Consider the following 17,956-nt stretch of genomic DNA (forward strand, 5'->3'; position numbering starts at 1 on the left):
CATTGACTCTGTACCGCCACCCCCTGTATATAGCCTCCACATTGACTCTGTACCAGTACCCCCTGTATATAGTCTCCACATTGACTCTGTACCAGTACCCCTGTATATAGTCTCCACATTGACTCTGTACCAGTACCCCCCCTGTATATAGTCTCCACATTGACTCTGTACCAGTACCCCCCCCCCCCTGTATATAGCCTACACATTGACTCTGTACCGGTACCCCCTGTAAATAGTCTCCACATTGACTCTGTACCAGTACCCCCTGTATATAGCCTCCACATTGACTCTGTACCAGTACCCCCGGTATATAGACTCCACATTGACTCTGTACCAGTACCCCCTGTATATAGACTCAACATTGACTCTGTACCGATACCCCCTGTATATAGCCTCCATATTGACTCTGTACCGGTACCCCCTGTATATAGCCTCCACATTGACTCTGTACCGGTACCCCCTGTATATAGCCTCCACATTGACTCTGTACCAGTACCCCCTGTATATAGCCTCCACATTGACTCTGTACTGGTACCCCCTGTATGTAGCCTCCACATTGACTCTGTACCGGTACCCCCTGTATATAGCCTCCACATTGACTCTGTAACAGTACCCCCTGTATATAGCCTCCACATTGACTCTGTACCAGTACCCCCTGTATATAGCCTCCACATTGACTCTGTACCAGTACCCCCTGTAAATAGTCTCCACATTGACTCTGTACCAGTACCCCCTGTATATAGCCTCCACATTGACTCTGTACCAGTACCCCCGGTATATAGACTCCACATTGACTCTGTACCAGTACCCCCTGTATATAGACTCCACATTGACTCTGTACCGATACCCCCTGTATATAGCCTCCATATTGACTCTGTACCGGTACCCCCTGTATATAGCCTCCACATTGACTCTGTACTGGTACCCCCTGTATATAGCCTCCACATTGACTCTGTACCGGTACCCCCTGTATATAGCCTCCATATTGACTCTGTACCGGTACCCCCTGTATATAGCCTCCATATTGACTCTGTACCAGTACCCCCTGTATATAGCCTCCACATTGACTCTGTACCAGTACCCCCTGTATATAGCCTCCACATTGACTCTGTACCAGTACCCCCTGTATATAGCCTCCACATTGACTCTGTACCAGTACCCCCTGTATATAGCCTCCATATTGACTCTGTACCGGTACCCCCTGTATATAGCCTCCACATTGACTCTGTACCGGTACCCCCTGTATATAGCCTCCACATTGACTCTGTACCGGTACCCCCTGTATATAGTCTCCATATTGACTCTGTACCGGTACCCCCTGTATATAGCCTCCACATTGACTCTGTACCAGTAACCCCCTGTATATAGCCTCCACATTGACTCTGTACCTGTACCCCCTGTATATAGCCTCCACATTGACTCTGTACCGGTACCCCCCTGTATATATTGTTATTTTACTGTTGCTCTTTAATTACTTGTTACTTTTATTTCTTATTCTTATCCGTGTTTTTTTAAACTGCACTGTTGGTTAGGGGCTCGTAAGTCAGCATTTCACAGTAAGGTGAAACTGTAATACCTGTTGTATTCAGCGCAAGTGACTAAGAACATTTGATTTGATTTGTTATATTATATGGCTGGATCAATCAATGTCTTCATCTAATTGACGGATTGCCTCTTATCCTCTTGTCGTTCCCTTATGCCATAGTTTGTACACCTCAATTGTCAGTAGAAACCACATTTGTTTAAGCAAGTTTCACTGATCACGGCACATTTCAAAAGTGCTGAACAAATTATTGACAACGTCCATCCTAGCTCGCTCATTAATGTCGTAATCAAAATTACAGATGGCCTCTTATCCTCTTATCGTTCCCTTATGCCATAGTTTGTACACCTCAATTGTCAGTAGAAACCACATTTGTTTAAGCAAGTCAGCCATATCAGCTATGTTTTTTTTTAAAGGCAGTAAATGAGGCTGAATGAACTGTTTCACTGCCAGACAAGGTTCCGCTGATAGCCAGGTGTAGGGGGTGTTGGGACTGCTGTCGGGACAGCTTTATGTCGGCCCTAACAGTTTGTGGGCACCGTTTGTCACTGTTATAGTGCAATTAATGTATTGTTTAGTGTTGTGTAGTGACTTTGCTGGCATGCATCCCACTTTTAAACATTTTTTCACCATGCTAAAATCACAAATGCTAATAATGTGTAGTAAAATGTTGAGGTTTCAGGGCCTCCCGAGTGGCGCAGCGGTCTAAGGCACTACATCACAGTGCTAGAGGCACCAAACTTTCAAATAGCTCTTTGTTGACTATTGCTGGGTGTTATCGACCTCAATCAGCAGCTGCCAGTACCGTATCTGCCCAAAGATTGCTCCTGGCCCCTTACACTAAGTCTGAATTTGTCCTGTTAGGTGACCTAAACTGGGACATGCTTAAACCACCTGACCAAGTCCTAAAGTAACGGGACTCCCTAAATCTTTCTCAGATTGTTACCAATCTCACAAGTTATGACTCCAAACACCCAGAAAAGGCTACTCTCCTCAATGTTACATCCTCACAAATAATCCTGATAGGTATCAGTCTGGTGTTTTCTCTAATGACCTTAGTGATCACTGTTTTACAGTCTGTGTTCGTAATGGCTGCTCAGTGAAACGACCTGTCCTGATTTGTCATAGACGCTTGCTAAAAAACTTTAATGAGCAAGCCTTCCTACATGAATTGGCCTCTGTAAATTGGTATAGAATCAGCTTGATCCCCTCTGTCGAAGACGCTTGGACCTTCTTTTTTGATATTTTAAGTGGTAGTGTTAATTAGCCCCAAGAAGTCCTGGAGAATAAACCCTCCTCCTCACAGCTCCCCAATGTCCCTTAAAGTTGATGTGGTTGTTACTGACAAGAAGCACATGGCTGAGCTCTTTAATCATCACTTCATTAAGTCAGGATTCCTATTTGATTCAGCCATGCTTCCTTGCCCGTCCAACATTTCCTCATCTCCCACCCCTTCTAATGCAACTAGCCCCGATGCTCCTCCCTCTTTTTCTCCTGCCCTGCTACAAAGTTTCTCCCTGCAGGCGGTCACTGAGTCCAAGGTGCTAAAGGAGCTCCTTAAACTTGACCCCAAAAACCATCTGGGTCAGCCTCGGTTCGTCCTTTATTTAAAGACTCAATCATGGACTCTTACTGACAGTTGTGGCTGTTTTGCGTGATGTATTGTTGTCTCTACCTTCTTGCCCTTTGTGCTGTTGTCTGTCCCCAATAATGCTTTTACCATGGATTGGGTGGCTACTATGTTGTGCTGCTGCCATGTTGTTGTCATGTTGTGTTGCCACCATGTTGTTGTCATGTTGTGTTGCTACCATGCTGTGTTGTCATGTGTTGCTGCCATGCTATGTTGTTGTTTTAGGTCTCTCTTTATGTAGTGTTGTGTTGCCACCATGTTGTTGTCATGTGTTGCTGCCATGCTATGTTGTTGTTTTAGGTCTCTCTTTATGTAGTGTTGTCTCTCTTGTTGTGTGTTTTGTCCTATATTTATATTGAATGTATTTTTATTCCCAGTCTCCGTCCCCGCAGGAAGCCTTTTGCCTTTTGATAGTCCGTCATTGTAAATAAGAACTTGTTCTTTAACTGACTTGCCTAGTTAAATAAAGGTTAAATAAATCAAATAAACAGATCCGTGCCCGACACCGGGCCGCGACCGGAAGACCCATGAGACGGTCCACGATTGGACGAAATTGGGGAGAAAAAGAGGTAAAAAAAAAAAAAAAGATATGTTCAGGTTTCAAAATGCCTCATTACAAAGTGGTGCGTCACTGATGAAGCCCGTATGTGCTGTTTGAGATACTGTAGCAGCAGCTCTCACGCTGTCTGACAGATTTTACACTCAAAGGTTCTTCATCTGTAGGCTGTGGGATAAATAAGATACATAACGAATATACTGTACACTGTCGTGGAAATGTCCTCTATTTACCAAATCATGAGCGCAAACCACACACACGTCAGAGTTAGTTATCAAAGTCCATCTTTAATTATATGAGCTCTATCACAACCCTGTGACTCTCAGATCAATTCAGTGTCTATCAATGAATTCTCTGAGAGCCCCTTCCACATTTCAACTTAGTTCCTTTATACCAAAGACACACAGAGGATAAGACAGCATCGGCATAATTCATCGTTCAGCTTTGTCTCCTAAAACATGTTCTTTACTCAAACTCAGAACCATAAACCAATCCTCCATATCAACAGGCATATATCAAATCCATCCTATCTTGACAAGATCACAGAGACACACTGACTGGCACACAGACATTGTGGAGCCAAGAGATCTACGCTTGACCTCTCCCCTCTCTCCGGCCCAAATAACTTAGTCTTGACACAGAACAGATACTGCAACCCGGCAACAGTATTATACAAAAATAACATTCTGATGAGAAGTAACTTACAAACATATGATGAATATAAAACATCTTACCTATGTTACCAACTAATTATGATTATTCCCCAACAACACACATCCAATTTTTAATTACACTACAATAATGCTAATTCATCTATAGACCGATAAATGTACCGTGCATTCTGGAAAAGTATTCAGACCCCTTGACTTTTTCCATATTTCGTTACGTTACTATCACGTTTCAGGTAAGACCCAAATGCAGACTGTGTTGAAGTAACAATGTTTATCACAGAAACAGGGGCAGGCAAACGACAGGTCAAGGCAGGCAAACGACAGGTCAAGGCAGGCAAACGACAGGTCAAGGCAGGCAAACGACAGGTCAAGGCAGGCAGGGGTTTATAATCCAGAGTAGTGGGGCAAGGGTACAGGACGGCAGGCTCAGGGTCAGGTCAGGCAGAGGTCGGTAATCCAGAGGTGGGGCAAAGGTACAGGACGGCAGGCTCAGGGTCAGGTCAGGCAGAGGTCGGTAATCCAGAGGTGGGGCAAAGGTACAGGACGGCAGGCAGGGTCAGGGTCAGGCTCAGGGTCAGGTCAGGCAGAGGTCGGTAATCCAGAGGTGGGGCAAAGGTACAGGACGGCAGGCAGGGTCAGGGTCAGGCTCAGGGTCAGGTCAGGCAGAGGTCGGTAATCCAGAGGTGGGGCAAAGGTACAGGACGGCAGGCAGGGTCAGGGTCAAGGTCAGGGTCAGGCAGAGCAGTCAGGCAAGTGGGCTCAGAGTCAGGAGAGGCAAGTGTCAAAACCAGGAGGGCGAGAAAAAGAGAGACTGATAAAAGCAGGAGCTGAGAAAATGCTGGTTGACTTGACAAACAAGACTAACTGGCCACAGACAAACAGAGAACACAGGTATAAATACCCAGGGGATAATGGGGAAGGTGGGAGACACCTGGAGGGGGCTGGAGACAAGCACAAGGACAGGTGAAACAGATCAGGGCGTGGATTAAATGTTTAATGTTTTTCCTTGTCAAACTACACACAATAACCCATAATGATGAAGCAAAAACAGATACAAATGTATTAAAAACAAAAAACTGATATGTGATATTTAAAATATTCAGACACAGTACTTTGTTGAAGAACCTTTGGCAGTGATTTCAGTCTTGAGTCTTGAGTCTTCTTGGGTGTGACAATACAAGCTTGGCACACCTGTATTTAAGGAGTTTCTTCCATTCTTCTCTGCAGATCCTCTCAAGCTGTCAGGTTGGATGGGGAGCGTTGCTGCACATCTATTTTCAGGTCTCTCCAGAGATGTTCAATCGGGTTCAAGTCCGGGCTCTGGCTGGGCCACTCAAGGACATTCAGAGACTGTCCCAAAGCCACTGCAGCATTGTCTTGGCTGTGTGCTTAGGGTTGTTGTCCTGTTGGAAGGTGAACCTTCACCCCAGTTTGAGGTCCTGAGTGCTCTGGAGAAGGTTTTCATCAAGGATCTCTCTGTACTTTGCTCCATTCATCTTTCCCTCTATCCTGACTAGTCTCCCTGCAGCTGAAAAACATGATAATGCCACCACCATGCTTAACCGTAGGGATGATGCCAGGTTTCCTCCAGACATGAGACTTGGCATTCAGTCCAAAGAGATTTTCATCAAACCAGAGAATCTTGTTTCTCATGGTCTAAGGGTCCTTTGATGCCTTTTCAGAGGAGTGGCTTCCGCCTGACCACTCTACCACAAAGGCCTGATTGCTGGAGTTCTGCAGAGATGGTTGTCCTTCTGGAAGGTTCTCCCATCTCCACAGAGGAACTCTGGAGCTCTGTCAGAGTGACCATCGGATTCTTGGTCACCTCCCTGACCAAGGCCCTTTTTCCCCGATTGCTCAGTTTGGCCGGTCAGCCAACTCTAGGAAGATTCTTGGCGGCTCCTAACTTCTTCCATTTAAGAATTATGGAAGCCGCTGTGTTCTTGGGGATGCTGCAGACATTTCTTGGTACCCTGTGTCTCGACATAATCCTCTCTCAGAGCTCTACGGATAATTCCTTCGACCTCGTAGCTTGGTTTTTGCTCTGACATGCACTGTCAACTGTGGGACCGTATATAGACAGGTGTGTGCCTTTCCAAATCATGTCCAATCAATTTTATTCAACACAGGTGGACTCCAATCAAGTTGTAGAAACATTTCAAGAATGATCAATGGAAACGAGATGCACCTGAGCTCAATTTCGAATCTCATAGCAATGGATCTGAATATTGATGTTTTTTTAATTTTATTTTGCATAAATTTGTAAACACATTTCTAAAAACCTGTTTCCACTTTGTCATTATGGGGTATTGTGATGTCATTATGGGGTATTGTGACGTCATTATGGGGTATTGTGACGTCATTATGGGGTATTGTGACGCCGTTATGGGGTATTGTGACGTCATTATGGGGTATTGTGACGTCATTATGGGGTATTGTGATGTCATTATGGGGTATTGTGATGTCATTATTAGGGTATTGTGTGTAGATTGATGAGGAAAAACATTAGTTTCATCCATTTTAGAATAAGTAACGTAACAAACTGTGGAAAAGGGAAGGGAACCGAATACTTGGGGCGGCAGGTAGCCTAGTGATTAGAGTCAGGTAGCCTAGTGATTAGAGTCAGGTAGACTAGTGATTAGAGGCAGGTAAACTAGTGATTAGAGGAAGGTAGACTAGTGATTAGAGGCAGGTAGACTAGTGATTAGAGGCAGGTAGAATAGTGATTAGAGGCAGGTAGACTAGTGATTAGAGGCAGGTAGACTAGTGATTAGAGACAGGTAGACTAGTGATTAGAGGCAGGTAGACTAGTGATTAGAGGGAGGTAGACTAGTGATTAGAGGCAGATAGACTAGTGATTAGAGGCAGGTGACTAGTGATTAGAGGCAGGTAGACTTTAGATTAGAGGCAGGTAGACTAGTGATTAGAGGCAGGTAGCCTAGTGATTAGAGTCAGGTAGACTAGTGATTAGAGGCAGGTAGACTAGTGATTAGAGGCAGGTAGACTAGTGATTAGAGGCAGGTAGACTAGTGATTAGAGACAGGTAGACTAGTGATTAGAGACAGGTAGACTAGTGATTAGAGGCAGGTAGACTAGTGATTAGAGGGAGGTAGACTAGTGATTAGAGGCAGATAGACTAGTGATTAGAGGCAGGTAGAATAGTGATTAGAGGCAGGTAGACTAGTGATTAGAGGCAGGTAGACTAGTGATTAGAGGCAGGTAGACTAGTGATTAGAGGCAGGTAGACTAGTGATTAGAGGCAGGTAGACTAGTGATTAGAGGGAGGTAGACTAGTGATTAGAGACAGGTAGACTAGTGATTAGAGAGAGGTAGACTAGTGATTAGAGGCAGGTAGACTAGTGATTAGAGGCAGGTAGACTAGTGATTAGAGGAAGGTAGACTAGTGATTAGAGGCAGGTAGACTAGTGATTAGAGGCAGGTAGACTAGTGATTAGAGGCAGGTAGACTAGTGATTAGAGGCAGGTAGACTAGTGATTAGAGGGAGGTAGACTAGTGATTAGAGGGAGGTAGACTAGTGATTAGAGACAGGTAGACTAGTGATTAAAGGGAGGTAGACTAGTGATTAGAGGCAGGTAGACTAGTGATTAGAGGCAGGTAGACTAGTGATTAGAGGCAGGTAGACTAGTGATTAGAGGCAGGTAGACTAGTGATTAGAGACAGGTAGACTAGTGATTAGAGGCAGGTAGACTAGTGATTAGAGGGAGGTAGACTAGTGATTAGAGGCAGATAGACTAGTGATTAGAGGCAGGTAGAATAGTGATTAGAGGCAGGTAGACTAGTGATTAGAGGCAGGTAGACTAGTGATTAGAGGCAGGTAGACTAGTGATTAGAGGCAGGTAGACTAGTGATTAGAGGCAGGTAGACTAGTGATTAGAGGGAGGTAGACTAGTGATTAGAGACAGGTAGACTAGTGATTAGAGAGAGGTAGACTAGTGATTAGAGGCAGGTAGACTAGTGATTAGAGGCAGGTAGACTAGTGATTAGAGGCAGGTAGACTAGTGATTAGAGGCAGGTAGACTAGTGATTAGAGGCAGGTAGACTAGTGATTAGAGGCAGGTAGACTAGTGATTAGAGGCAGGTAGACTAGTGATTAGAGGGAGGTAGACTAGTGATTAGAGGGAGGTAGACTAGTGATTAGAGACAGGTAGACTAGTGATTAAAGGGAGGTAGACTAGTGATTAGAGGCAGGTAGACTAGTGATTAGAGGCAGGTAGACTAGTGATTAGAGGCAGGTAGACTAGTGATTAGAGGCAGGTAGACTAGTGATTAGAGGCAGGTAGCCTAGTGAATAGAGGCAGGTAGACTAGTGATTAGACTAGTGATTAGAGGCAGGTAGACTAGTGATTAGAGCGTTGGACTAGTAACTGAAAGGTTGCTAGATCAAATCCCCGAGCCGACAAGGTACAAATCTGTCGTTCTGCCCCCTGAACAAGGCAGTTAACCCGCTGTTCCTAGGCCGTCATTGTAAATTTGAATTTGTTCTGAACTGACTTGCCTAGTTAAATTAAGTTTAACATAAAATAAACAATACTTTCCGAATGCACTGTATTTCCATCAATTAAAGAGTTAAAAAGCATTATTTAGCATTTATATATTTTTTTAAATCTTCTCCTGGACAATTGGCCAGCGGCAATTTTATTTATCGTCTTGAAAAAAAAAATATTGGCCAAAAGATGGCTATTACCGGCTAATTTAAACCCTGGACAGCTTCTACACTGGATGTACGAGGCATTTGACACAACGGTTGTGATACAATAGATTTGTTTGATGAGTTTTAAGTGCACAAAAAGGCTTATACAACCATTGCTGTTGTCAAATGTGTTATACATATGCAGTACAACCTGAGTATGTAGTACAACCTGAGTATGTAGTATGCAGTACAACCTGAGTATGTAGTATGCAGTACAACCTGAGTATGCAGAACAACCTGAGTATGTAGTATGCAGTACTACCTGAGTATGTAGTATGTAGTACAACCTGAGTATGTAGTATGCAGTACAACCTGAGTATGCAGTACAACCTGAGTATGTAGTGTGCAGTACAACCTGAGTATGTAGTGTGCAGTACAACCTGAGTATGTAGTACAACCTGAGTGTGTAGTATGCAGTACAACCTGAGTATGTAGTATGCAGTACAACCTGAGTATGTAGTATGCAGTACAACCTGAGTATGTAGTATGCAGTACAACCTGAGTATGTAGTATGCAGTACAACCTGAGTATGTAGTATGCAGTACAACCTGAGTATGTAGTGTGCAGTACAACCTGAGTATGTAGTATGCAGTACAACCTGAGTATGTAGTATGCAGTACAACCTGAGTATGTAGTATGCAGTACAACCTGAGTATGTAGTGTGCAGTACAACCTGAGTATGTAGTATGCAGTACAACCTGAGTGTGTAGTGTGCAGTACAACCTGAGTATGCAGTACAACCTGAGTATGTAGTATGCAGTACAACCTGAGTATGTAGTATGCAGTACAACCTGAGTATGTAGTGTGCAGTACAACCTGAGTATGTAGTGTGCAGTACAACCTGAGTATGTAGTATGCAGTACAACCTGAGTATGTAGTATACAGTACAACCTGAGTATGTAGTATACAGTACAACCTGAGTATGTAGTATACAGTACAACCTGAGTATGTAGTATGTAGTACAACCTGAGTATGTAGTACAACCTGAGTATGTAGTATGCATTACAACCTGAGTATGTAGTATGCAGTACAACCTGAGTATGTAGTATGTAGTACAACCTGAGTATGCAGTACAACCTGAGTATGTAGTATGCAGTACAACCTGAGTATGTAGTATGCAGTACAACCTGAGTATGTAGTATGCAGTACAACCTGAGTATGTAGTATGCAGTACAACCTGAGTATGTAGTGTGCAGTACAACCTGAGTATGTAGTATGCAGTACAACCTGAGTATGTAGTATGCAGTATGCAGTACAACCTGAGTATGTAGTATGCAGTACAACCTGAGTATGTAGTATGCAGTACAACCTGAGTATGTAGTATGCAGTACAACCTGAGTATGTAGTATGCAGTACAACCTGAGTATGTAGTATGCAGTACAACCTGAGTATGTAGTATGCAGTGCAACCTGAGTATGTAGTATGCAGTACAACCTGAGTATGTAGTGTGCAGTACAACCTGAGTATGTAGTATGCAGTACAACCTGAGTATGTAGTATGCAGTACAACCTGAGTATGTAGTATGCAGTACAACCTTAGTATGTAGTGTGCAGTACAACCTGAGTATGTAGTATGCAGTACAACCTGAGTGTGTAGTGTGCAGTACAACCTGAGTATGCAGTACAACCTGAGTATGTAGTATGCAGTACAACCTGAGTATGTAGTATGCAGTACAACCTGAGTATGTAGTGTGCAGTACAACCTGAGTATGTAGTGTGCAGTACAACCTGAGTATGTAGTATGCAGTACAACCTGAGTATGTAGTATACAGTACAACCTGAGTATGTAGTATACAGTACAACCTGAGTATGTAGTATACAGTACAACCTGAGTATGTAGTATGTAGTACAACCTGAGTATGTAGTACAACCTGAGTATGTAGTATGCATTACAACCTGAGTATGTAGTATGCAGTACAACCTGAGTATGTAGTATGTAGTACAACCTGAGTATGCAGTACAACCTGAGTATGTAGTATGCAGTACAACCTGAGTATGTAGTATGCAGTACAACCTGAGTATGTAGTATGCAGTACAACCTGAGTATGTAGTATGCAGTACAACCTGAGTATGTAGTGTGCAGTACAACCTGAGTATGTAGTATGCAGTACAACCTGAGTATGTAGTATGCAGTATGCAGTACAACCTGAGTATGTAGTATGCAGTACAACCTGAGTATGTAGTATGCAGTACAACCTGAGTATGTAGTATGCAGTACAACCTGAGTATGTATTGGGGCTCGAAACCACCTGAGAGGAACAAACATCTACAGCGATATAGCGATCAGACAACAGCTTCGCCAGCTTGACAAAAGGTATATAACCTAAAACACTTACCTCATGGGATATCACCTACCGTGATAGGACTGCTCTGTTCATGGTGTAGTGGGAATTTAAGTGGTAATGTTGTAATAGCCGAAAGCGAAGAGATGCTATGGATCAACAGAGATAGCTGAAAAAGGGTTCTCTCTCGCTCTCTCTCTCTAGCTTGTTCTCTCTCCCTCTGGCGTGCTCTTTCTCTCTCTCTCTCTCTCTCGCTCTCTCTAGCTCTCTATATCTTTCTCTCTCTCTCTCTCTCTCTAGCTTGCTCTCTATACCTCTCGCTCTCTCTAGCTCTCTATATCTCTCTCTCTCTCTCTCTCTCTCTCCCTTACTCCCTCTCTCTCTCTCTCTCTCTCTACCTTTCTCCCTCTAGTGTGCTCTCTCTCTAAATAAACATAAATATAGCTTGTATTTGCAATGGTGATTGTGTTCCACTGGTTTCCCTTTTCTTGTGCAACAGGTCACACATCTTGCTACTGTGATGGCACATTGTAGTTGTAACTGACAGTTAGACTTACAGGTTATGTCGTTGTCTATTGTTTGAATTGTTTACGTGTCCGCTGTGCGGGGGAAATGATAATACAAGCGGAACTACGTAGCTAATACTGTTGTAACGGGGATCCTTATTGTAGCAACACACTTTTGGAGGGAAGGCAATCCTGCGCTGCGTTAGCTAAGTTTTCATGTCATCGGGTGTAGTTCATAAAGGTTGAAGAGTGTATGTTAGGATGAAGTGTGAATTCATGCCAGGAATAATACGTGTGAAGTTTGATTTCCTCCCTTCTGTAATAAGTATTTTTTCCTTTATCCATGTGTTTAATCTGAACCCGTTATAACGCCGGTTATACTGTTTATGTATGTAAGCACTTCAGAGTTATACCAAGCTAATAAGTCACTCGTAAGATAAGGTTGTAAGATTGTGCTTAACTGTATTTTTCATTTCCTTTATAGTTCTCACGGAAGGTGATAATTCTGACTAAAACTACAGAATAAAGCCGCCAGTTAAAATCAAGGAACTGTTGTGCTCGTGGTTACTGAAGGGAGCTACATTAGTATTTCACCTAATAGATGTGTGAGTTTATCAAAATTGTATTAAACAAAAATAATCTTTGTGGATCTGTGTAATCTGAGGGAAATATGTGTCTCTAATATGGTCGTACATTTGGCAGGAGGTTAAGAAATGCAGCTCAGTTTCCACCTCATTTTGTGGACAGTGGGCACATAGCCTGTCCTCTCTTGAGAGCCAGGTCTGCCTACGGCGGCCTTTCTCAATAGCAAGGCTATGCTCACTGAGTCTGTACATAGTCAAAGCTTTCCTTAAGTTTGGGTCAGTCACAGTGGTCAGGTATTCTGCCGCTGTGTACTCTCTGTTTAGGGCCAAATAACATTCCAATTTGCTCAGTTTTTTGTTGTTGTTGATTCTTTCCAATGTGTCAAGTAATTATCTTTTTGTTTTCTCATGATTTGGTTGGGTCTAATTGTGTTGCTGTCCTGGGGCTCTGTGGGGTCTGTTTGTGTTTGTGAGCAGAGTCCCTGTACTAGCTGGAAGAGGGCGGTCTCCCTCCAGGTTCATCTCTCTGTAGGTCAAGTATTTTTAGCCAGATACTAATTGGTATGTCACATTTTATGTTCCTTTTGACGGCATAGAATGCCCTTCTTGCCTTGTCTTTCATATCGTTCACAGCTTTGTGGATGTTACCTGTGGCGCTGATGTTTAGGCCGTGGTAGGTATAGTTTTTTGTGTGCTCTAGGGCAACGGTGTCTAGATGGAATTTGTATTTGTGGTCCTGGAAACTGGACCTTTTTTGGAACACCATTATTTTGGTCTTACTGAGATTTACTGTCAGGGCCCAGGTCTGACTGAATCTGTGCAGCTGTAGGCCGTCCTTGGTTGGGGACAGAAACACCAGATCATCTGCAAACAGTAGACATTTGATTTATGAGTTCAGTAGGGTGAGGCCGGCTGCTGCAGACTGTTCTAGTGCCCTCGTCAATTCATTGATATATATGTTGAAGAGGGTATGGCTCAAGCTGCATCCCTGTCTCACCCCACGGCCCCGTGGAATGAAATTTGAGTGTTTTTTTTAGCTCATTTTAACTTCACACTTGTTGTTTGTGTACATGGATTTTATAATGTCATATGTTTTTCCCCCAACACCACTTTCCATCAATTTTGTATAGCAGACCCTTATGCTAAATTGAGTCAAGAGCTTTTTTTGAAGCCAACAAAGCATGAGATGACATTGCATTTGTTTTGGTTTGTTTGTTTGTCAAGGGTGTGCAAGGTGTATACGTGGTCTGTCGTTCGGTATTTTGGTAAAAACCCATTTGACATTTGCTCAGGACATTGTTTTCACTGAGGAAATGTAGGAGTCTGCTGTTAATGATAATGCAGAGAATTTTCCAAAGATGACTGTCGACGCATATCCCACAGTAGTTATTGGGGTCGAATTTGTCTCCACTTTTGTGAATTTGGGGTGATCAGACCCTTCAAAAATATCGAGGAAGATGTCAGAGCTGAGGATGATGTTAAAGAGTTTAAGTATAGCCAATTAGAATTTATGGTCTGTATATTTCATTTAGGATACTCTCTCTCTCTCTGATGGTTTAGAACCGAAAATCAATGAATATGTCCCTAGGACTGGAAGGGCTGGGAGTAAAGTACGTGTTAAAGTGAGGTGATTGATAGATAAGGGCTGAACCTAAAAGAGACAGAGGAAGGTGGCAGTGTGAGTGTCCCTATTCATTCAACAACAGTCAATATCCTGGACCTGCTCTCTCTGTCTGTCTGTCTCTCTCTATCTACCTCTCTCTGTCTCCCTCTTTCTCCCTATCTCTGTCTGTCTGTCTCTCTCTATCTATCTACCTCTCTCTCTCTCTCTCTCTCTCTGTCTCCCTCTTTCTCCCTATCTCTGTCTGTCTCTCTGTCTCTCTCCCTCTTTCACTGTCTTTCTCTCTCTCTCTCTCTCTCTCTCTCTCTCTCTCTCTCTCTCTCTCTCTCTCTCTCTCTCTCTCTCTCTCTCTCTCTCTCTCTCTCTCTCTGTCTCTCTCATGTGTGCATGTATGCGTAGGTGCGTGCACACACGTGTGTGTGAGTGCATGACTTCCTGCCTGTCCTTAGTCTGTGATTAAAAAACAGGGTTCAGCCACTCACACCAACAGCTCTCTACTCTTTGAGGCCAAGTAGCATCTTGTTGACTCTCCAAACCAACCATTACATTTTCCCAAACTAGCATAGGGTTCCCATTTGTCTTAAAATGTGCCCCATTTGGTTAGTTACTAGTCTTACCGGCCACATTGATGGTTTTCAACTGTGGGAACAAACTAGTTAGTCAGAGAAAATGGGCCCCAAATACAATATATATTTCTTTATCAGAGTTGAGTTGACATTAAAAATAAATGCAGTACATTTTAGGCTGAGTAAGTACTTTCCGAACCATCTGTTAGTTGCATTATTTAGTTAAATGACCACATCCTATCCTGAGTCATCGTCGTGCTTCACGTCTAGCTTTCTTTTTAAATTAATATCTCACGTTGTGGATACCACTAAAACTAAAACCACATCCAATGGGTGGCTCACGCTGGTTTTACAACCCTCAAACTGTGCTTTTAATCATAAAATGGAAACTAAACCGTTATGTTACTCCATAGTGAGTCTCTAGACGACTTCACTGGATGATAAATAGCAATTAATGGAACTGGAGATTGCCAATAGTGTTAATGCTATACAAATCAATCAGCTGGGGGGGAGGAGAGAGAGAGAGAGAGAGAGAGAGAGAGAGAGAGAGAGAGAGAGAGAGAGAGAGAGAGAGAGAGAGAGAATTCATGAGCCATGATGCGGAGGTAAAGATGAATAAATCAAAAGCCTGATCTTCATTAGAGTCTACATTGGTACAGAGAGCTTTGGGTTTATGTTCACAAATTGATTCAGCATGTTGGAGGAGGTGTGCAGGTATGTGTGCCTGTGTTTTCAGCATTCCCTTGAATACAAATTTGCTTACTGATCCCAGATCTGTTTATGTTGTATAACCAATGGCTGTTGTCATGCCAACATGTTTAAGATCTGGGCCCAGTACCACAGTACATTAGTTAGTAATAGTATATAGTAATAGACATACAGATGTAGGGTCTTAATTTGATCACCCGGTTGCAGGATAACTTTTCTGAGATGCAGGAAATGTAAAACGTTTACTGTTTTTGAGGATTAAAAAGGCTTCTGAAGTTTGTCATTTCCACTTTGAAATTTAAGACTTGATTTTCCCTTACGAAAAATGTATCAACCCCTACAAAAATGTCCATGAATTATAATCCACGTAAACAATTCACATTTCCTGTTGCTGCAGGATTATTTTCCTGTTGTAGCAAACTGGCTCAAATTAAGATCCTACATAGTATGTGAAAAATCTTCTTTAAATTAGGAAATCTGAATGAAATACGCTGTGGATATCACTTTGTTGACCTGTAGTTTGTGTGTGTGTGTGTGTGTGTGTGTGTGTGTGTGTTTGATCTGCCAGGGTAATCTGAGCCTATACTGCAAGACTGGGGCAAAAATATTTTTTGCGGAAAGGTGGCATCTTATGACACTGCCACGTTGAAAGGCAATGTTTGTCTATGGAGATTGCATGGCAGTGTGCTCGATTTTATACACCTGTCCGTAACGGGTGTGGCTGAAATAATCGAATCCGCTAATTTGAAGTAGTTTCCACATACCTTTTGTATATATAGAATAATCATATATTGCTGGGGGAAAAAAAACACTATCTAAACTCGCAATAAAAAAAAAACTGATTACTAACAGTTTCTAATAAATTCCAAGCCCAGAACTATTAAAAACATAACCAATAATTACGCAATAAGGTCATACAACATTGTTATGAAAATGAATCAATAGCAATAGGCTAAAACTTGTTGCAGCAACACCACATGGCTTAAACAATAAAATAAACTCTTATTTCAGATGTAAAACCAAACGGTGTTTCGCTGTCCAGAGACTCACGGTGCTGAAGTTGCGTGGCCCGCACACCTCTCCCTGGAAGCGGCAGTAAAGCAGCATCTCCTCCATCTGGTGACCGAGGCGGTCCAGGAGCTGCAGCATGGACGGCTGAGACTCCAAGGGAGGAGGCAGAAAGTGGTTGAAGTCCAGGATCCGAGAGAGCGGTGACCACGGCGGTTCGTTGCTGCTGCTGCTGCTGTCATGGTCGGTCCCGGGTGTGAGCACGTCCCTGGCACCGGGGGACACTTGCCAGTTCCTCCCTAGAAGTCCTAACCATCTTCCCGCGCTGAATATGTCCGGTTTCTTCATGCGACGCGGTATGAGGAGGTTCTGGTTGCAGATGGTCACCGCGGGGAAAACGAGACGTTTGGCGTACACCATATGCGCCTTGGTGTGCACGGGCGAAGAGAGGAGGTACCGGACTCGGTTTGAGGACCAGGTGAAGAGGAGAGCGACAGCTGTGAGGAAAGCCAGCAGCCAGGCGAGCCTCCGGGGGTAGGAGCCGCTCAGAAATACATGTCTCAGTCCATGGAAGGTAGTATGTTTCAAGAACAGCTTCCCTGCTTCCGCGAGAGAGTCCGGCGTTCTGCTGGCTTTCGCTACTGAATCGCACTGACACATATTTGGAGATACAGGTAGTGCGCCGGATCGAGACCGACCCGACAACCGCAGCTGGCATCAGTCCCGGTCCTGCATTCAGAGTGGAGTCAAAGCGCCAATCCAGACGGCTCTGTTTTCTGTCTATCAATTAGTTCTTGTTGGGAGAGCGATCCAGGGCACATCTATGAGCCCGTCAGAGCGTGCGCTCTCTTCTCCCTCATGCACGGAGTATTCTCTCTGTCTCTCTCTCTCTCTCTGGTTGTAGGAGGTTGCCTGTGAGGGTAATCTGTCTTCTGTCACAATACAGGCAGAGAGAACGCTCCCTATTCATGGGGTAGGTTAGGTAAGTTGTTCAAGATGATTTAGAGTCTCGTATCCGTCTAGCTGCAGAGAACGCTGTCGCTGCCGTTTAACCAACTCATTCTAAATCCGGAGAAACAAAACGGTCATAAAAAATATGAAAACATTGCAAAGGACACACAGTAGCCTAAACTATTTATCCGTATCCGTAATCAAACGAAAAATAATAAATAAATAATCAGCTAACCAAAACAAATCACATCAGACTCAATGAATGGCCTCTCTGTCCGCAACCCAATGTGCTGTTTCTTTTGCTTGGTTACATTTCCTTGTTTTACATCACCATCACCAAATGTTTCTGGTGCATCTCTCTCTCTCTCTCTTTCTCTGTCTCTCTCTCTGTCACATCTCTCTCTCTCTCTCTCTCTCTCTCTCTGTCTCTGGTGCATCTCTCTCTCTTTCTCTGTCTCATCTCTCTCTATCTCTTTCTCTGTCTCTCTCTCTGTCACATCTCTCTATCTCTCTCTCTCTCTCTCTCGGTCTCTGGTGCATCTCTCTCTCTCTTCTCTGTCACATCTCTCTCTCTCTCTCTCTCTTTTCGGTCTCTGGTGCATCTCTCTCTCTCCGTCTCT

At 43.5% G+C, this 17,956-nt stretch overlaps 1 protein-coding gene across 2 annotated transcripts in view; it reads right to left on the bottom strand.

The window, feature by feature from the left end:
• Positions 1 to 17,956, bottom strand: part of LOC109881109 (acid-sensing ion channel 1) — a 414,829-nt gene that overhangs the window by 96,391 nt on the left and 300,482 nt on the right. The window contains exon 1 of one of the 2 annotated variants that reach the window (XM_031816581.1): positions 16,428 to 17,422. The exons of the other annotated variant lie outside the window; for it this stretch is intronic. Coding sequence (XP_031672441.1) covers positions 16,428 to 17,045 — 618 coding nt within the window. The 5' untranslated portion in view covers positions 17,046 to 17,422. Of the gene's footprint in view, positions 1 to 16,427; positions 17,423 to 17,956 lie in introns of those variants that run through there. 2 annotated transcript variants of the gene reach the window in all.

Source organism: Oncorhynchus kisutch, linkage group LG1 (genome assembly GCF_002021735.2).
Source record: "Oncorhynchus kisutch isolate 150728-3 linkage group LG1, Okis_V2, whole genome shotgun sequence".
Taxonomy (NCBI): Eukaryota; Metazoa; Chordata; class Actinopteri; order Salmoniformes; family Salmonidae; genus Oncorhynchus; species Oncorhynchus kisutch.